The sequence below is a fragment of the Sinocyclocheilus anshuiensis genome, unplaced genomic scaffold (genome assembly GCF_001515605.1).
Source record: "Sinocyclocheilus anshuiensis isolate Anshui unplaced genomic scaffold, SAMN03320099.WGS_v1.1 scaffold451, whole genome shotgun sequence".
NCBI classification, from domain to species: Eukaryota; Metazoa; Chordata; class Actinopteri; order Cypriniformes; family Cyprinidae; genus Sinocyclocheilus; species Sinocyclocheilus anshuiensis.
Genome location: NW_015549630.1, coordinates 10814 through 31396, shown reverse-complemented (window position 1 = coordinate 31396; position 20583 = coordinate 10814). Strand labels below are relative to the sequence as shown.

The following is a 20583-nucleotide window of genomic DNA, read 5'->3' as shown; positions in this document are numbered from 1 at the left end:
TCAATTAAAAGGCTCTGCTGTACCTTGCACGTGGAGGTCAAAGTTGAGTTCAGCTGATCCAGCTCTGCTACGAGCCACACAAGTGTAGATGCCAGAATCAGACAGCTGTACTGGTGCAATCCTGTTCAGACACAGGATACAGGACACCGTCAATCTAATGTTATATCTATAATATCAGAAATTGTAATCTGTTGTGCGTGCAAAACTGACCTAAGAACAGTATCTGCAGAAAGCAGGCGGACACGGGGTGACAGGAGTAAAGGATGACCGTCCCTCAGCCAGCTGATTTGAGGTTGAGGAGTCCCAGTGGCTTTGCACTCCAGTGTGACCACACTGTGCTGAGTGGTGTGCACCTCACGGGGAACGCTGGTCTCCCCACTCATGGAGGGAGGAACTGTAGTGCAAAAAGCATGGAAATTATTTAACAGATTTGTATTGTGTTTGCTAAAACACTATAGAAAGACAGCTGCTCTCACCCAGTACAAACAAGGTATAGATCTTGCTCTCTTGGCCAGCAGAGCTGACAGCCAGGCAGGTGTATGTTCCTGAGTCTTCTGGCCTTATATTCAGAAGTGTTAGAGTGCTCCCATCAGGAGAGATACTGTAACACACCAGTATATATGTTAATGTGCAACTATGAACTATAAACAAGTTTTTAGTTTTTTAGTATAAACAAGCACAAAGTTAGAATATTAAAATAAAAATAAAATATGCTTTATTATATTAATATACAGTGGGTACGGAAAGTATTCAGACCCCCTTAAATTAATGGCTGCAATATAACAAAGAGTGAAAAATTTAAGGGGGTCTGAATACTTTCCGTACCCACTGTATATATATATATATATAAGCAAAACAAATGGACTGAAATGTGTAGGAATTACAAAATTTAATTAGTTTTCATGAACATTCTCTCTTCTGATTTTTTTTTAAATTTATACATTTTTCAGTGTGTTCTATTCTATTCTATTCTATTATATTAAGAGTCAAAAAGTCCCACTATTAATTTTGTTTTTTTTCCTTTTTTTTTAAAAATTTGATACAAATGTCAATTACAAATAATATTATAAGCATACCAATTGGAGTGGAAAGTGTGGGAAAATTGTTCATTCAGTTTTTCATGTTTCTTTCTTCTTCATTTTTCAAACTTAATAAAAAAAAAAAAATGAAATTAATGAATATGTGTGAGAGTCTTGCTTTATATACTCTGTGTATAAATACTTTATTACATAATATATTAGCAATATCACACAAGCACCCATGTGCTATTGCTCTATATCAGAATGGCTGGGATTTGGCCGTAGGCAACTGTTGTATAAACCACATTATATTATATTACATTACATTACATTACATTATTAAACATTTAGTAGTAGTAGTAATAGTAGTAGTAAAAAAAAATTACTTACTCTATATGCTCTTTGTTTCCATTCTCAAGAGTCTTTCCGTTCTTCAGCCAGCTCACTTTGGGAGTAGGTGTACCCATCACCTGACATTCAAGAGTCAGTTCCTCCCCAACAGGTGCACTGACCTCTGATGGGTGGCCAGAATCTATAATTGTGGGTGATGCTGATGGAGCCAAATACATTTGGTTATTTTAGAGTTAATAATTAGCAAATTCCACACAGTGTGAATCAAGAAACAAGACTGAGATTACTTGAGATTAGAGCTACATGCAGTTTTACCAAATATATTAAGTGAGTAGTCTTTCTGCATCTGCCCTTCACTGTTTTTAGCGATGCATGTGTAAGTGCCGGCATGAGAGAGCTGCAGAGGGCCTAACTCCAGTCTGTTTCCTCTTGCTGACCAGTTCCACTGCAAACTGCTTTCTACACAAAAGAACAGACAACAAAATGCAAAAACATGAGTATAAAGTGTGTTAAATTCACACTAAAATCTGAAGGTGTGCAGCATTTAACTGACCGATAGGAGAGCTGTCTTTCAGCCAAGCAATGTTGGGTACAGGTACGCCAGAGGCCTCACAGATGAGGGTGATGTGTGAGCCCATGTTTTGAGTGAGTGTCTCATGAAGAGGGCCCTCCATCACAGGAGGCACTAAAAGTGAAAGATAGCAAAATCGTTTACTGCACCTGTAACTGTTATAAAGCATAAATGTTTCAGTTGCGCTGTGTTTTTCGGACTCACCATGGACTGTTACTCTAAAGGTGCGATCTACTTGACCTGCAATGTTGGACACCTTACAGGTGTACACCCCGCCATCAGCCACCTAGGGAAAGAAACCATGTCAACAAAGCAATAACTAGAAATACACTGCTTATTTATACATTTACAACTATTGTTTAAAAGTTTGAAGTCGTTTTTTTTTGTTTGTTATGCTCCCCCAGGCTGCATTTATTTAATCAAAAAATATTGTAAAAATATTATTACAAAATAAAACTTTTTTGCATTTTAAGATATTTTAAAAATGTCATTCATTCCTGTGAGGCAAACCTGAATTTTCAGCAGCCATTACTCCTGTCATGAGTGTCACATGACCCTTCAGAAATCACTCTAATATGCTGATTTGGTGGTCATTACAGTCGCTTTTGCATTTGCAAATCTCCCATAAAACATCTTTCTTTCCATAAAACCGTGCTTTCTTACCTGCACCCCAACTATCTCAAGTTGCTGGCGCTCTATCCTCAAACCATTCCCAGCAGCCAGCTGAAGTCCATTACGATACCATGTGACCTCTGGTTCAGGGGTGCCGTTGGCTTCACAACGCAGAATAAGCGATGACCCGACCTGAGGTGTCATAACCTCTGACTCTGATTCAAGACGTGGCACCAGTGAAGGCAGGGCTAGAAATCAGGGCCAAATCAAACATTTTTTTTAAATCTGCTATATTGATCAACTGAAGCAATTAATTAAAAATTCCCAGTCTTCTAACCGTAGACGGTAAGGAGAATGCTCTTTTGGTCTTGTCCGGCTGAGTTTGTGGCTGTACAGACATACTGGCCGGCATCTTGCTGTCCAGCCCTGTGAAGCTGCAGCATCTGACCACCTTTGAACAAGATGATGGCACATTACATACTGTACATGCATACATGCTTCACAAAGCACTATTGCTACACACAGAGAGTTACATTTAGACTGCAAATCACCTGGCAGTATGTGGATGCCAGTGCTGAACTCCAGCACCTGCCCATCTTTGGTCCAGATGATGTGTGCAGGTGGGTATGCCTGCACATCACACAGCAGAGAGATCATGTGACCCTCCACCACACTCATATCCTCCTCTCGGCGACCCACAATCCTTGGTGGAACTAAGAAAAATACATGCTGTATTAACAGTGTATTAGACAAATAGCTAATTAGTTATGCTCCTATGCTCATTTATTTGACAACTGTAAAACAATAATGTAATATAAAAATATTATAAATTAAATTAGCTAATGAATCTTTCAGATTGATCTATGAAATGTTTGACAATTCATTGGAAATAAGAACGGACTCAAAAATGATTTGACATTACACACTACTATGGCTTGAAAGAGCAAGTTCTTTTTCCCCCAATATTGCCATAATTTAGCCTATGGAATATTTTAGAGCAGAACATAACTATTCATCATTAATGAAATTTCCATTTATTTTTGCAAGACTTTTTGCTGGAGTTTTTAATCATTTTGAAAAACACAATTCCCTGATGTTTCCTGGTTTTCCATGATTGTTGGAACCCTGTCAATTGCTCCTACCTTGAACAGACAAGCTGTAGAGTCTCTCGACAGCTCCAGCCTTATTCTCTGCCACACACTGATAACTGGCCGCATCTGACACTTGCACATTCAGTATCTACAGAGACACACAGGGGAGTTATACAAGGCATGGCGCTTCATTTTTTCTCTCAAATGAGCAAAATCTTTGTATCAACCTAGTAATATAAATCAATGATAACCTATAAATCAAAGATAGTATGCTTAATTAGGAGAGAAATGGGTTCAAACTCATGTTTCTGAGCTCATGACCATCACCTCCAGCAGTTTCCCGTCCTCTAATATCTGATGGTGAGGGCCGCTGTAGAGGGGCAGACCATCCTTCAGCCAAGATACAGATGGAGTGGGGTTTCCTGTGACATCACAGCGCAGGGATATAGTCGAGTTGACCACAGCATCCACGTCCTGCATGAACTCATCAGTCTGGCCATCAATCAAAGGAGGAACTGCGTAAAATGTCAAATTAGTCATGTTTATGCAGATGATTCATGCTCATTATTAATGAGGCTGACAAAAAAAAGTTTATTCATTTGAATGCCATAGAGATCTGCCTGTTGGGATTTACTTCCTTACCCAACACCTCCAGGTAATAGTGCATTTTGTCCTCTCCAGCTTCATTCACAGCCTGGCAGGTATATTTCCCAGCATCCTCAAGCTGAACCCGTGGGATCTGCAGGAAGTTCCCTCCTGAAGAGAAACACACAAAAAACAAACAAGTACGGTATATATACTGTATATGCCAGTGTTTTATCTTTAAGTTCAAAATTGATGGCATTGTTTGTTTTTAACTACAATAACTAAAGAGAACCATGGTGTTCACATGCTAATAAAAAGTTTTTTTGCACATGTACTGGACATGCTAATACATACATACATACAAGTACATACACTATTTTTTCTTCTTTAAAATAAATTAATACGTTTATTCATCAAGAATGCATTAAATTGTTCAAAAGTGACAGTAAAGATTTTTATTAAGTTAAAAAATAATTATATTTTGAATAAATGCTGTTCTTTTCAACTTTATACTCAAAGAAAAATGAAAAAGTTTCCAAAAAAAATATTAAGCAGCACAACTGTTTTTAACATTTCAACATAATGGTAAAAAATGTTTCTTGAGCAACAAATCAGCATATCAAAATGATTTCTGAGAGATTATGTGAGACTGAAGACTGGCGTAATGATGCTGAAAATTCAGCTTTGCCATCACAGGAATAAATTACATTCTAAGATACATTTAAAATATACATGTCAAATTGTAACAATATTTCAATATATGTATATTTAATAAAGCTTATTTACTGACTCATGGCACCAAAAGAACATTTCACTCCACTCACCAGGTAACAACACAACTCCATCTGAGCTGGTAAGTTGCCTGCCTTGTCTGTACCAGCTGAGTCGAGGAGGAGGAATAGCATTGCTCTCACAGGACAGACTGATGGAGTGTCCCAGTACCACCTCTCGTCTTTCAACCATCCCTTCAGTGCCGTCAGGATCCTCTTCATCTTCTCTCTCCCCCAGTGAGAAACTAGCAGCACCATTTATTACCCGGTGAAAGATCGGAGGAACTGAGGAGGTAGTTCAAGAAACAATCATTAATATCTACACCTATCAACTGAAGTTAATGTGTGTATAATTTGCACTGACCCTGTATAATCAGGTGGAAGTCTCTCTTGTCCTCTCCAGCAGAATTGGTAACCACACATGTGTACTGGCCCTCGTGAGACAACATGGCATTCTCGATGAGGAGCATGTGACTGTTCACTCTCAGACCGGTGTGTGTATTCCCTTTTAATAGCTGTGGAACATGAATAGAGAGGGTTTGAATAAGACTGTTTTATTCATTCCTCCTCAAAAGATGATTAGAAGAGCCCAGGAACGATTTCAGGGCCAGATCCTTCCTGCACATGAGCTGCTGTGGCTCAAAAGAATATTTCTTGCTTTCATTTTAATTTCTTGTTTCATTCCTTGAATTAATTTTAACTAGGCAATCAAAGAAGAAAGCAAATAAAAACAGCATCTTTTCAATATAAACTGTATAGTCCAACAACACAAAAAAGTGACCGTATGAGAGAATAATTTAATCACTATTTAAACAAATGTATTCAAACACACTGATTTATCCAGGAATGAAACAAGGGACTATATTTATGTTTGAGTCATTGAATCATTCATTCAACCAATGCATTTGAAATTGCTGCTTCTCCAGATCCTCAAATACATATTGTTCAGTGACTTGATCGTGCTTTTGTTTTGTTTGGAAATATTTTTGTTGGAGGAACAAAAATACACATTAACTGTGTTAAAAATGCAAGTGACTCAATATTATCTTCTTGTTCATTCATTGACTGTTGCGTAAAAAGCAATATGACACTCACAATCATGCAGTATAGTCTAGACATAACTATGGAACAACCTGAGAGACATAAAACAGATATACGGACCTGTCCATCTTTAAACCATTGTGTGACAGGCTCTGGAAAGCCTTTGGCCAGGCATGACAAAGTCGATGTCCCATTAATTCTCACTTTCTCTTCTCTTCTGCCAAAGCTGAGAGTCGTAGAATCCCCCTCAATCTGTGGAGGTACTGAGGAAATGGCACAGTATTAAACATTTGACAAAAACAAACAACCTTTAGCTATGTAAATCTCTTTACCTTGCATACCTACCCATAATTCTTAGTGTGTGGTGTCTGTGTGCTGTTCCAGCCAGGTTAGTTGCTCGGCAGGTGTAGGTGCCTGCATCCTCACCACGGGCCGCAGCCACACGCAAAGACTGTCCACCCTGTGTGTACGTGAGCTGAGGGCTGGACACAATGGGCTGGTTGTCCTTTAGCCAGGTGATAGTGGGAAGTGGGATCCCCTCAACTTCACAGTGAAGAACAGCAGGGAAGCCCAGAACGACAGTCACCTCTGAATTCTCACCGGCATCACGAATCATGGGAGCAGCTGTGAAAAGACCGAGAATAAAGATTGGATAAGAACTGGATGAAAGTAAAGATGAAGAAAACGTGGGTGTTGGGAATTGAGAAATTTCCATGAAAATATATAGATAAATATATATAAGACAATTCAAATGTCACTTTTAAGTAAATCAAATACATACAGAACCAATGTAGTCGGTTTCTTGAACGAATAACTCTTTATGAGTCGGCTCTTTTTAGTGAATCAAAAACATACAGCAACTAGTAGAGTTTGATTCCCAAATGTGACCCTGGACCACAAAACCAGTCATAAGGGTCAATATTTTGAAATTGAGATTTATACATCATCTGAAAGCTGAATAAATAGGTTTTTCATTGATGTATGGTTTGTTAGGATAGGAAAATATTTGACCGAGATATAACTATTTGAAAATCTGGAATCTAAGGGTGCAAAATCAAAATATTGAGAAAATTGCCATTAAAGTTGCCCAAATGAAGTCCTTAGCAATGCATATTACTAATCAAAAATTAAGTTTTGATATATTTACGGTAGAAAATTAACAAAATATCTTCATGGAACATGATCTTTACTTAATATCCTAATGACTTTTGGCATTAAAAAAAAATCTATAATTTTGACCCATACAATGTATTTTTTGGCTATTGCTACAAATATACCCAAGCGACTTAAGACTGGTTTTGTGGTCCAGGGTCACAAATGAATGACTCTAATAATTCTGTTCATTTAGTGAATCAAAACCATACACTACAATCAGTCTGGTCTTATTATTCAAAGAATCAGTCTTATGATTAATTTTTTTAGTAAAACAAAACCATAGAGCACAACCAGTGTAGTTTGATTCTTGAACAAATTATTCTTATGATTCAGTTATTTTATTTTATTATATCAAAACTATAACATGAAACCAGTGTAGTCAAATTCTTGAACGAATGACTTATTATTCAGTTCTTTTTTAGTGAATCAAAACTATTCAGCACAACCAGTATAATCAAATTCTTGAATGATGATTCTTATGATTCAGCTGTTATAAGTGAAACAAAACAATACAGCACAAACAGTGTAGTCTGATTGATTCCCAAATGAATGACTCTTATAATTTGTTTATTTTTAATGAGTCAAACACATATGGTTTAGAATTCATTACATAATCAAGGAAACGGTAATAGGACCTGGAATAAGAATTGTTTAATTCCTTATGATTTCCACCGTACCTTGTACGTTCAGCCTGAACTGCCGTGTCTGAGTCCCAGCGTTGTTACTGGCCATACACAGATATAGGCCACGATCCCTCGGCCTGACAGACTTGACTCTCAAAACCTGCCCCTTCTCCAGAAACTCCACATGAGGGTCTCCATTAGGGGATAAAATTCTGAGAAAGGTTGTGAAGAGCTCACATGAGCACAAAAGCTGGAAGACAGCAGCAAGTAATTGTGTGTGTCATTGACTCACTCTCCATCATGACTCCATTCCACTGTAGGCAGTGGGCGGCCACTAACTCTGCACTGCATGTCCACTTCCTGCCCTGCAATGACAGTCATTTCCTGCACTCCTGAGGTGCCTGAAATTACTGGTGGAGCTAAACATACACACCAGGACATACAAATATAAATGAGAAACTAAAGGGATTTGTATCAAATGTTACAAGCTAAATACAAAAACAAAGCCTAATATTTAGCCTTTGTTACATACACCTCAAGGTTACTTTAAATTACACAGCTTGTCGGTCTATATTTCACCTTGTACTTCAATAATATACTCCCTCCTGGCTTCCCCAGCAGAGTTCTGGGCAGTGCAGGAAAAGTGGCCAGCGTGATCATGCTGAACACGGTAAATCTTTAAAAGTCTTTTTCCATTCTGCAGATACACCCCTGGAGTCTCCAATACCTAGAAGCACAGAGCGGGTAATTGATTTCCAAAAGTAGTGGCCAAGATTTGTGATGAATTTTATGGCCACTACATGGCACTATGTATTGGAGTCTCCAATACCTAGAAGCACAGAGCGGGTAATTGATTTCCAAAAGTAGTGGCCAAGATTTGTGATGAATTTTATGGCCACTACATGGCACTATGTATTGGAGTCTCCAATACCTAGAAGCACAGAGCGGGTAATTGATTTCCAAAAGTAGTGGCCAAGATTTGTGATAAATGTTATGGCCACTAGATGGCACTATGTTACCATTACACTGGAGGAGAGTCAAACAGGTAGTAAAATTAAATTAAAATTAAATAATTATATAATAGTATTACATGGCTCTCTGGATAATTTGGCATTCTGCAAATATTTTTGTATAATGACAGTTAAACTATATATTTGACCATTGCCCCAGGCAACCATTTTAATACATCATGCTAGATTTATGTCTCTCACATCACTCTGCAGTAAAATTAATATTCCATGTTAATTTAAATATTTATTTGGAAAGCAGCTGTGTAATATTCTGAATAATTAATCAATTTTATGATGGGGTCCTGATAACCCTGTTGGGTTTTATTTTGCTTTAATGACAGGGTGACTATACATTATTTGTCATATAACAATCTTTATAAAAAATCACCATGCATGAGGAAACCTTAACCTACAGGTCTGTTGTCTTTAGTCCAGGTAATGGTTGGGGTTGGGATACCGAAAGCATCACATCCCAGTGTGAGGGGCTGCTTCAGTGTGACCGTCAGATTCAAAGGCTGCCCATTGACTTGGATCTCTGGTGGAACTAGATTTGTGAGACGAAGAAATCATTCAGCATAATTCAATCCAGCACTAAACCCTGACAGTAATTTGCTTGTATTTAATTAGGCATGTAATCAAGCAATGAAAAGTCTTCAAATAAATCTACTGTAAGTGCCTACTCTAAAACAACACAAACCAGAAATGTGTTCCTGTTAACTTCTATGTACACTATACAGGATAAATGAAGATCCACCAATACAAATTTGTAAATCTTGCACACATTAAACACATTATTGTTTCGTAATTTGTAATCCAAAATTCAGTGATTATAAAATTTTATATATTAGACTAAATAGACATTAATTAGACATAATAAAGCTATTAGCCATGTGGAAATGCTGCAAAAGTCTCACCATTGACCTTTAGCCTGGTCTTCCTCTCCACTGATCCTGCTTCATTAGTGGCCACACACTTAAAATCTCCACTGTGACTGGCCGAAGCTGAGCCAATCACCAGCGAGCCATTCTCAGCCAAAGACACACCGTGCTCCGATCGCTCCATATGGACCTCCAGGCCATTTTTGAACCATCGCACCCAAGGAGCAGGAGACCCTAGCCAGGGGATGACAACAACAAAAGAACAAATGAGATAGAGAAACAGTATGTGTGAAAGAGAAGACATCGATCAGAAAAGACAGAATCACAATTCCCTGTGCACAATGAACACACGGCTCGCCAAAGCTTAAAAACAAGACCAGATATCCATCCATCTGACAGAGAGGCAACAAAGAGCAGAAACAAAGAGGATGCCAGTAAATAATTTCTTTCCTCAGAAGTGGATCAGCCGATGTCCCGTCAAACAGTACTTCAAGGTGAAATGCACCGAGTGAAGATGCCAGACACAGTATATCAGAAGAGAACTGATCAAGCGTAAGAACACCAGATTTATAGCTCAAAGACAAAAGTCAAGAGACTTCAGGACAGCAGTAAGGGGAGTAGTTCAAACACACCAATGAGGTCCTATATCAGCCTCCAAGACCCCTTTAACAGATGTGTGATGAACTTTACTAGGTTAGCTTTAAGTGACGGGGCAGGGGGTAATCTTGTACTTGTTTTACAGTCAACTCTTAAACCTCCTCAAAGGCCATCTGGGCAGGAATGACAGATACTGAGAAGTGTTTATTTGTGTTTGGTTTCACCCAGAGCACTTTAGATTAAACTCTCCCATGTGACATGCAGAGTCTATAGTGGTGGAAGGAATATACTGTAATAAGGATTTTTTTTTTAAATACACGAAAAGAGGCCCAAAAGAAGTATTTAGACACATTTGGACATTCAGAACTATTAAGAATAGTTCATCCAAAAAAGAAAATCTGTCGTCATGTTCTCACTCTTCAAACTTTGGTTCATCTTCAAAACATAGAAGTATATGAATAAGACATTTTTAATGAAACCTCAGAGGTTTCTGAGGTTTTCCTTCATTGAAATTCCAGGTAACCAAAATGTGGAAGATCCAAAAAGGCATAAAAATAATCCATACGAATCACGCAGTTTAATCCAAGTCTTGTGAAGAGAAACAATCACTTTTATATGATCAGATTTATAAAACAGATCTCCTCCTTGTGTCATTTTAAAACTGTGACTTTTTTCTTCTGTGAAACATAAAAGGCATTTTGAAGAATTTCTCAGTGTTTTTCTATTCATACAATGAAAGTGTCCACTGTTGTTTTGAACCCCATTTGAACCCCGGCCCACTGGAAAGCATGCTGAAAAGCATGCTAAAAGAGTGTTCAGATCTAATCGATACAGATGAATGTGAATCTAGAAACATTTTATTGTTTGTTGTACATATTGCGGCAGTTTGGAAATGAAACATCCAGTCAGTAGCACTAAAAGATTACTGCTCTATCATGTTTGAAAATAACGCACCGCCTACACTACACCCTACACCGATAGATATAACAAAACCAATCGTGAGATAAAAACCCATTGGCTGCAGCAACCATGCCATTTTAGCTTACCTCTACAAGTTTTTAAAATCTTTTATCATGACTTGTGTTTCACGGGACTTGTACCTTCACATCAGGTACAACCATACCAGGTGAGCTACCAAGCAATTTTACTACATCAGAAAAGTTGTTTACTGCCACTAGTGTTCATTTTAGCTGGAAACTGCAGTGAATTTTATGTACAGGTATGGTTTTGGATCTTTGCAAAACTGTTGGTAAATGCAGGCCAAATTCACACAGGTGTCTTATTAGAGTAACCACGGGTGTAATTTGTCACATTAACTATCCACTAATGTTTTAACTACAAAGTATATAAATGCTGTTTGTCTTCACTTTCTTACAAGCTTTTAAGTGAAGGATTTTATTTCAAATGCGTGTTTGTGCTAGCTTTAAAACAAATGTCACTTGGTGTAATAATTTATTACGTAATTCAAAGATATTCATACTTTAAGTGCATCTTAAGTGTCCAAATACTTTTAGGGGCCGCTGTATACAATAAGTCAGCCACTTTTTTTTTAACAAGCCAATCAGAATTGGAGGGAAAAGAACTCCCAGAGCAGATGTCTACAGTCATAATGTTTGGATTGATTGTTTTTGTGACTTAAAGAATGGTGTGCAGCTGGTCCCGTTTACATTACAGGATAACATTAGGAGCAGTTTATTTGTCAGAAATCCCTTGAACAATACTTCAGATGATGCACGTTATAAAAAGAGTCTTGTGTGTGTTCCTTGGGTGGGGTCATGTCTTTCAGTGCAAGCCAGATTAAATGGATCGATCTGAAAAGGACAGACTTCCTCACTCCTACTCCTTTTGGCACATGTCTTCTTTATCTAACACACCTGTAGGACTGAGGAATTCTGTTATAAGAAAACAGTGTGTGTTCTATACAGATGTTAACATTTTTAAATGTATGCGCCACTAACACAATCAAAATTATGATTGTTTGCAAACAATCTAAAATCATGCAGTTGTTCTCAGCCAGGGGCCCAGGTCCCACTAAGTCTTAAAATGATTTGAGTTTGGTTATATTAACATAATCTTAATTAAAATGCTAAAAAAAGAAAAAAAAAAAAAAAAAAAAAAAAAAAAAGATAAAAAGAAAAAATAAAGATTTGTTTTTGTTTTTAATCAACTTTTTGCTTTTGTTCAGCAAGGACGTATTACATTCATCAAAAGTGATAATAAAGCATTCATATTTTTACAAAGATGTCTATTTTAAATAAATGCTATTTTATTCATAATAGAATTCTGAGAAAAAAAAGCATCACAATTTTCCACAAAAATTATGTTTTCAACATTGATAATAATAAGAAATGTTTCTCGAGCTGCAAGTCAACAATATATATTAAATCAGCAATATATATTAAAACAGAAAGTTATTTTAATAATATTTTACAACATCGCTGTATTTTTTTTACAGCCTTAGTGAACATAAGAGGCTTGCCGACCCCAAACTTTTAGTGTAGAGTGAAATCATAACACAGCACCTATAAATCAACTGTAAAGGTTGTGTTTGAGGTAGCGCATTTCCTATGAAGTGTGATTATTAGGCATGTCACTTTATTTTACAGTCAAGAACTTTCACTGGAGCCTAATGATTACCGTCATCCGCCACCAAACATGCACGACAGCACAGCCGTTTGCACTTATTTACTGTCATATCTGTATTAAGTACCTCTCATTAAGTGCTACACAGATGCCTGAATTCTCAGTCGCCATAACAACATTAGAGATACAACACAAACACAAGAAAACAAACAGCAATTCAGCACAATTTCCACTTAATAGTAAGGATGACTTGACCATCTTTGCCCTGATTCAAGACAGACTGATAACCGCCTGTAAAAACGACCCATCAAACCCTTTCTTTCCCTGTACTCGTGCTCTTAGCCCTCCTCCTCTCCGCCAGCAACAGTCCCTAATTAGGATTCCTCTCCCAGTGGGCCATCGCATGCAGGAAAGCAGATGTGGCCCTCAGAGATAGAGGAGAAGAGTAGTGTTCCAGCTGCTGCGCACACACACATACACTCACATCATGTCATATCCGCGACACGCAGGGTTGCCATGGCAGGTTTCCATCAAAACAACACCTATTAGCTTACAGTGTGCACGAGAAGAGCTGGGTATGTATCACTGTAGTGCATTTCATAAACAGACACAGATTCACACTAAACACCTCTCACTTCTAGCAAATGAAGGCATATGACTTCCTTTCCAGGTCTGTTTATCTGAAACGAGCTGTTAAACCTGCACAAAGTGTTACCGAACGAAGATGTTGCCAGCAGCCAAAATGAGGTGGCGGTGAGAAAAGAGACCATATGGTGAGAGACAGCGGGAAAAAAACTAAACTCCCAAAGACAGCTTTCATCACTTCGCTCTCTCACACATATGCTTGTTTACATATATTATGTAAATGTATATGCCTTTATTTTCGCTATTATAACTTTATTAATTGCTAAAATTATTTATAAATACTACCTTTCAAAAGATTGGGGTCAATAAGATTTAAAGGATACCTATTATGACCCCTTTTACAATATGTAATATAAGTCTCAGCTGTCCCCAGAATGTGTTTGTGAAGTTTCAGCTCAAAATACCCCACAGATCATTTATTATATCATTTTGAAAATGCCTATTTTGAGTGGAAGCAGAAACACGCTGTTTTCGTGCATGTCTCTTTAAATGCAAATGAGCTGCTGCTCCCCGCCCCCTTTTCCAGAATAGGGCTGTGATTTTACAGCTCATGCTTCGTTCATGCCATGTCATAATTACCGTAATTCCGAGATGACAACACGTGACATTTTACTCATAGCTTTCCATGTCCTCAGACTCTGAGTTAGCGCCTAAGTAATAGCGGCTAAATGAATCTGGCGACGGTCAGGTGGTACAGCTGTACTGGTCTAAGTCGTAACTCTCAGAACATTCCGAGTTTACAAGTTGTAATTACGAGTTCTGGAGCATGTGAGGGCTTTGGCGTTGATAGGGTTGCCATAGAAACACATAATTCAGCTCCGAGTAGAATGTCACGTGTTGCTATCTCAGAATTATAGTGATTACGACATGGCGTGAACACAGCTTCAGATACTCTGCTAAAAAACATCTGTTCTGTGCTCATCAGTGCAGCCAAAGACAGAACATTTAGCATGCTTTTCTCGAATTTTTGCCATGGCATTAGAACTGGTACACCGTTGTCGCTTGCGAAAACACAATGGCGATGCCATGGGTAGAAATTTGCAGATTAAGAGGTGGTAATATTATAATAAGATCCCCTTTCTACGTCACAGGGGAGCGAAATCTGAGTGGCTAATTTTTTCACAAGCTTGCAGAGACAGGCTTACCAAAAAATTGACTGGGTTGATCTTTTTCACGTTTTCTGGGTTGGTACATGCAGCGGGGACCCGATTATAGCACTTAAACATGGAAAAAGTCTGATTTTCATGATATGTCCCCTTTAAAATACTTATATTCAGCAGGGATGCATTTATTTGAATTTCTATTTCCAATAAATGTTTAATCCATCCATATAGAAAATTAGAGAGAGAGAGAGCGAGAGAGAGCCTACAAATAGCTTGTTATCGATAAACTGACCTAAATTTCAGATATATTTTGCATCCATTATATGATACATTCTACAGCTCAGCCTAAAATAACAGAAATAAAATCTGACTTTACATAAATATATATGTTGAATAAATTTGGAAACGCAGAGAAAATTAAATAAGCCTAACTTGTTTAAAATGTAATTTTGCTCAAAAAGATCATCTTAGACCAATATAGATTTCCCTGCAGGTTTGGGGCTGGTTTATGCTGGTTTCGTGCTGGTCTTGCTGAATGGGCACAGTCACACTGTTTAATAGCACAACTTTTCTTAAAAAGCTAGTAAAGTTGGTTAACAAAAGATGTTTTGGTTGTACACTAACACCTCAAATTACATTTAGTCTTTCAAAACATTTGTTTGTCTTACAAATGGGATTAAACCAAGCATTAATTAACCCACGGAAGTAGAGAAGAAAATACACCACAAATACAGTAATAGTGACCAGCTAAGCTAGTTTACCTACCTCTTGCAGGGCAAGGGATGAGCACTCTGCTGTTAGCCACAGTCTCAATGATGGTCTCTCCATTTGTCTTGAAATAGGGGCCCTCTGTAACCACATACAGTAATTATACTAGAGTCAAGCAATTTGAAGAAGTAGTTACATGACACAGTACTAACATAAAGTACAAGGTTAACATAAAAAGCCCAAAGCCAAAGCTCAACTCAAGGGTCAGAGTGGAGAGCACAGGAACACAGGGATAAGTGATTTGTGACCAAATCCACTGGTTTACACACTCATATAAGTCATGTTTAGTCATAATTTACATTGGCTGGGGATAATGATATATCGCCTTCCTTAAATGTTTTGGTTTCCAAAGAGTTCTTTGTGCGATGACAAATGTTTACAGTTGAACAATGCAATTCTTGCAGTTTTGCTCAACAGACATACCTAAAATGTTCAGAACAATCTCGATGGTCTCTTCTCCAGCACTATTCTTGGCTACACAACTATACGTGCCGCTGTCCGAGTGCTGGACCGCCTGGATCTTCAGCATCCTATCACTGCCCACAAGAAGTCCGTTATGAAGCCAGCTGATCTGAGGGCTTGGCTCTCCTTGGACCACACATGGCAACACCACCGTCTGGCCAATCAGAGCCTTAAGAGACGAAGGTGCTAGCTGAATCCTTGGTTTAGCTGTTAGGATAAATCCAGTACAAAAAAAGTCTGGTTTCTATGTTGTTTGGTTACAGGAAATTGAATTCTAGAATTTTAAGAATGTAAATGACTACAAAGACCACACTATCCTCTTTATGCACTACCATCCAAAAGTTTGAGTTCAGCAAGATTTTTTGATGCTTTTTTTAAGATCTCATGTTCACCAAGGCTACATTTACTTGATACAACTACAGCAAAAACAGTGAAATATTAACTGTTTAATAACTGTTTTCTATTTTAAAATATTTTAAAATGTAATTTATTCTTTGATGACAAAGCGGAATTTTCAGCAGCCACAGTCTTTAGTGTCACATGATCCTTAAGAAATCATTCTAATATGCTGATTTGCTGCTCAAACAACATTTCTTATCATAATCAATGATGTAAAATAATGATGGCAATACTATCTGATACTATCACTATGTCAAAGTTCTACCACAGCATTTTTTTGTTACAAGATCAAATTTCATTGTCAAACCTCAAAAGAGATGTTGTCATTGAAAGGATGAATAATTGTATGAACTATGAACACTCCCAAAATCTGCATTCTATTTCACGTATTAAGAGTTTTTCCACAGATAAATCCTGCAATTATTGGATTGTACCTTGTACTTGCAAATTGTAGGTGAGTGAGACGTTGCCAGCTGGGTTAGCAGCAGAACAGGTGTAGAATTTACTGTCTATCAGCCTGACATCACTAATCTTCAGAGAACCAGACGGCAGAATGGTGAACCTGCGTATGAAGAGGTCAAAAGTCAGGTGTTGAGGTCAAAAGAGGCATGTTTTAGAGTAAATGTGTCTGTTAAAGAGTACGTGTGGTGTATATGAATGTGTGGTCTTGTGTATATGCATACAAGCTGGTTTCTAACTTGCGCAATTGAAACCGATTGAGAAAATCAGCATGGTTTCATTTGGATCGTAATCTTTTGAACATTTGCTTAGCAACTTTATTATGGCAACCCAAATACAAATACAACTAATAAATCTGAAAGGAAGCTACAAGCTACTATATTCAACAAACCCCCTTTGGGACAAAGTACTCCGCCTCCCACTTTTTTCTCACAAGTCTTGCACATGTGGCCTAATACTGAGATCACTAAATAGTGGGTCGCAGCCAAGATTCATACCCAAGATTGACTTCACACAGATTACACACAATTTCTAATGAATTAACAGAGTTCTAAAAGTGTTGTTTTATAAGTCATATCTAAACTGCAAAGAAGCGGCGCAAAAATGCTCATGTGAATGCAGTTGTTATAATGAAGCATTTGATTTATAATAAAAAATATTTTGATTTTTAAAAAAAAATAATTTCTGATTCTATGTTAGACTAAGCAGCACTCTTCAAGAGAATATTTTGACTTCTTTACCTTTTTTTTCAAGGCATTATGTCTGTAAATGGCTGCTAACTTGAAAATGTACAGTGAATATTTCTGAAAAACATCAGTTTTGGAGTGACTGTTTCTTTCATTCCGTGTGTGTGTGTGTGTGTGTGTGTCCATGTCCCCATTTTTCAAAACGCTTATAAATCATATAGAGTGAGTTTTTTTGAGAAAGTAAAAATGCACAAAGTTTCCTGTAAGGGGTAGGGTTGGTGTAGGGCAATAGCACATACAGTTTGTACAGTATAAAAACCATTAATGTCCTCACAATTCACAAACACAAACGTGTGTGTGTGTGTGTGCGCGCATTTTCGCTAACTTGAACATTTACAATGAATATTTGTGAAATAACAGTGTTTCTTACATTCTTTTTATTTTTACAAAGCATTAAGGCTGACGACTTGAAAATGTACAGTAAACATTCATGAAATGCACAATACTTTTTGCATTTCTCTGCCACACAACATACTGGCACCTAAAACATGTATGTAAATTTAGAGATTTCAAGACTGTTGAATACCTGTGATTTGATATTGATTAATTGTACATTTTTAGGTTTAGGTTCAAAATCACCAAACACATTCCAACAAACAACTAATTCTAGTTGGATCAGTGTGTTAATCCTGTTGTGGCAGTTTGAACCAGCCTGAACCAACACACGTGCATGCTGGCAAAATTGGACTGTGGGTTATTAGGGTAATCAAGAGTGCTGGAATGGGCCAGAGAGAGAAAGAGAAAGAGAAAAAGGAGAATCTCTTTACTCAGATTTGACTCCACCTGGGAGGGAAAAAAAAAAAAAAAAAAAAAAAAAATGTAAAAAGCAGTTCACAGTCAGATAAAGCTCCAAACTCACAAAGGTTAAAGCAAGCACTGGTGCCCCCTAACATCATTACAGCCACCTGATTCTAGATTAAACACTTTCCACACACAATCTTCTTTCCTGTGTAGCAGATGTCTCTGGAGTGGCGTGTTATTCTCGTCAGGCAGACTGAGACGTCGACATGCTGTTTTATGAGACAGGAAGCTCCTGGAGACTCAAACATTATGCAGGCTACACTTCTTCCTTTGTGACTATCACTAAACACACACACTCACAGGTCTCATTCCTTGCTTTACCAGGAATACAGTGTCTCAACATTCCAGTAATTCCCTGCTTTCACAGACAGACCACATTACCTAATCCTAAAGCTGTCATCCATAAATCCTTGCAATATCTATCTGCTGCATCCCTCTGACTAATGCCAGATTCCAGCACGCTTCTCTTTCTGATCCCTACACCTCCAGCCCCACTGCCATCATCAGTTTACTGAGCAAATACATCAACCTCGATGTAATGAACTTCATATCTGTTTTCCATTCAACCTCATGTGATTTTACACCTTGCATGTCTGTATGCAAGTCCACAGGTCCATAATGACTGGGAATGAAAAAAAAACTTTTCTGCAACACATGCCTTTACATGTTTTTGGTCAGATCTTAATTTGATAAAGCCAAAAACATTTGCGGCATAATGTTGATCACCACCTAAAATAATTGGTAATTGTCTTTCGTTTTCTTTTAAAAAGACTCCAAAATGGGGCTTACAATGAAGTGAATGGGGCTTTTAGAGGATTTCAAAGCAGTAATGTGAAACTTATAATTTTATAAAAGCACCTATTAAAACTTGTGTATTATTTGAGCTGTAAATCTGTTTAAATCATCATTTTTTACAGTCGTTTTAGGGCTTACATTTTGTTGTCAAGGTAACAAAGTTGTAAAATTGGATATAGCTTCACATAGAAAAGCTTAGTAGTCTTATGTTTTTTTTCTCACTAAAAATCATGTTAACACGAATATTGTTGATGTCTTGTGGCTGTACTATTGAAACACTGAGTATTGTATTGAGTAATGTTTACCGACTGGCGTCATTCACTTCCATCGCGAGTGACTCATGTAACCCAGATTTTTGTAACCCAAATGATATCGATTGAGCTAAACAGATATTAAACCTGGAATATTTATTTAAAAGAAAGCAAAAATGTCAACATTAGCCAGTATAAGAGAGTCATATCTCCAGTTACTTTTACTATGTGACATCATTGTACTCCTGGGTAGTTTACGATCTGGCCTATGATAGATCACTACAATTAAAAACACACAGCTATATCCAACACTCTCAAAACATTTCTCATTAGTGAGAAAAAAAGATGCCTGCAGATGATGCTTTCACTTAAGCCAAATAAATGCAAAGCATCAGTCAATCAGGATGAAATCTAATGCGTCTCCTTCATAACAGAGCACCGGTGGCTCTTGCTGAAACCGAGCTGGCTCTAGTTCTTGTCCAGGGGAGTTAGAATGAGGTAAGAGAAGTCAGCTGGGGTGAATTTTGACACAGCTGAAGCCTTTTATAGATGGCTACATCACCTCACCAAGGCACATTCCTTCACAGCAAGAAAACTTCATCACTCATCAGGACATATTTTTGCCATTTATTATGTACTATAACAACACTGTTCTAAAAGCAAAAACTTCGGTTGAAAATACCACATCATTTTCGGCTTCATGAACCAGGTTTTGTGGCACTGTCAACTGTGGAGTATCTAAAGGAACACAATTAATGAGCACATTTGGTCTTTGACCTTAGGCTGTTTGGCAAGTTATGTTGAAAAATATAAAAAATAAACAGAATACTGGGCACCTTTTACCAAAAGTATGTGCCAGAATTGTTTAACATGTCCTTTCACACAAATTGTTTACCTCAAGATTTTTGTCTGTCACTATACACTTTGGGACCAGGACAATTTCTGTCAAATTCTGTCATATGCACCCTCATGTCCTTCCAAACCTGTACGGTTTTTTTTCTTATATGGAACATTTTTTACAGTCCTTAATATGGGTCAAATTTGACAGGTGGGCTTAGTTTCTTAGGATAATAGATGGGTTAAGTGAGAAAATGTGGACAAATGGAAAAATACACTACAGTTTAAAAATCAGTAAGATTTTTTTTTTATTTTTTGAAAGAAGTCTCATGTTCATTCAAGGCATTTCATCGAAATACTGTATAAAAAAAAATTACAAAAAACAGCCCGGAGGAACGTAAGGTCTGACCACGGGGTGAAGGTTTGGCGAC

General features: G+C 37.6%; 1 protein-coding gene across 1 annotated transcript in view; it reads right to left on the bottom strand.

The window, feature by feature from the left end:
• Positions 1 to 20583, bottom strand: part of hmcn2 (hemicentin 2) — a gene marked incomplete at its 5' end in the record, with an annotated part of 55368 nt that overhangs the window by 27549 nt on the left and 7236 nt on the right. Inside the window, 25 exons of the mRNA XM_016448585.1 lie at positions 24 to 121; positions 211 to 394; positions 477 to 601; positions 1410 to 1569; positions 1686 to 1829; positions 1924 to 2055; positions 2146 to 2227; positions 2605 to 2801; positions 2891 to 3004; positions 3105 to 3266; positions 3696 to 3792; positions 3972 to 4159; positions 4287 to 4400; positions 5054 to 5284; positions 5364 to 5514; positions 6161 to 6303; positions 6386 to 6664; positions 7873 to 8030; positions 8111 to 8237; positions 8398 to 8545; positions 9242 to 9372; positions 9743 to 9940; positions 15400 to 15483; positions 15826 to 16071; positions 16698 to 16825. Coding sequence (XP_016304071.1) covers positions 24 to 121; positions 211 to 394; positions 477 to 601; positions 1410 to 1569; positions 1686 to 1829; positions 1924 to 2055; positions 2146 to 2227; positions 2605 to 2801; positions 2891 to 3004; positions 3105 to 3266; positions 3696 to 3792; positions 3972 to 4159; positions 4287 to 4400; positions 5054 to 5284; positions 5364 to 5514; positions 6161 to 6303; positions 6386 to 6664; positions 7873 to 8030; positions 8111 to 8237; positions 8398 to 8545; positions 9242 to 9372; positions 9743 to 9940; positions 15400 to 15483; positions 15826 to 16071; positions 16698 to 16825 — 3821 coding nt within the window. The remainder of the gene's footprint in view (positions 1 to 23; positions 122 to 210; positions 395 to 476; positions 602 to 1409; positions 1570 to 1685; positions 1830 to 1923; positions 2056 to 2145; positions 2228 to 2604; positions 2802 to 2890; positions 3005 to 3104; positions 3267 to 3695; positions 3793 to 3971; positions 4160 to 4286; positions 4401 to 5053; positions 5285 to 5363; positions 5515 to 6160; positions 6304 to 6385; positions 6665 to 7872; positions 8031 to 8110; positions 8238 to 8397; positions 8546 to 9241; positions 9373 to 9742; positions 9941 to 15399; positions 15484 to 15825; positions 16072 to 16697; positions 16826 to 20583) is intronic.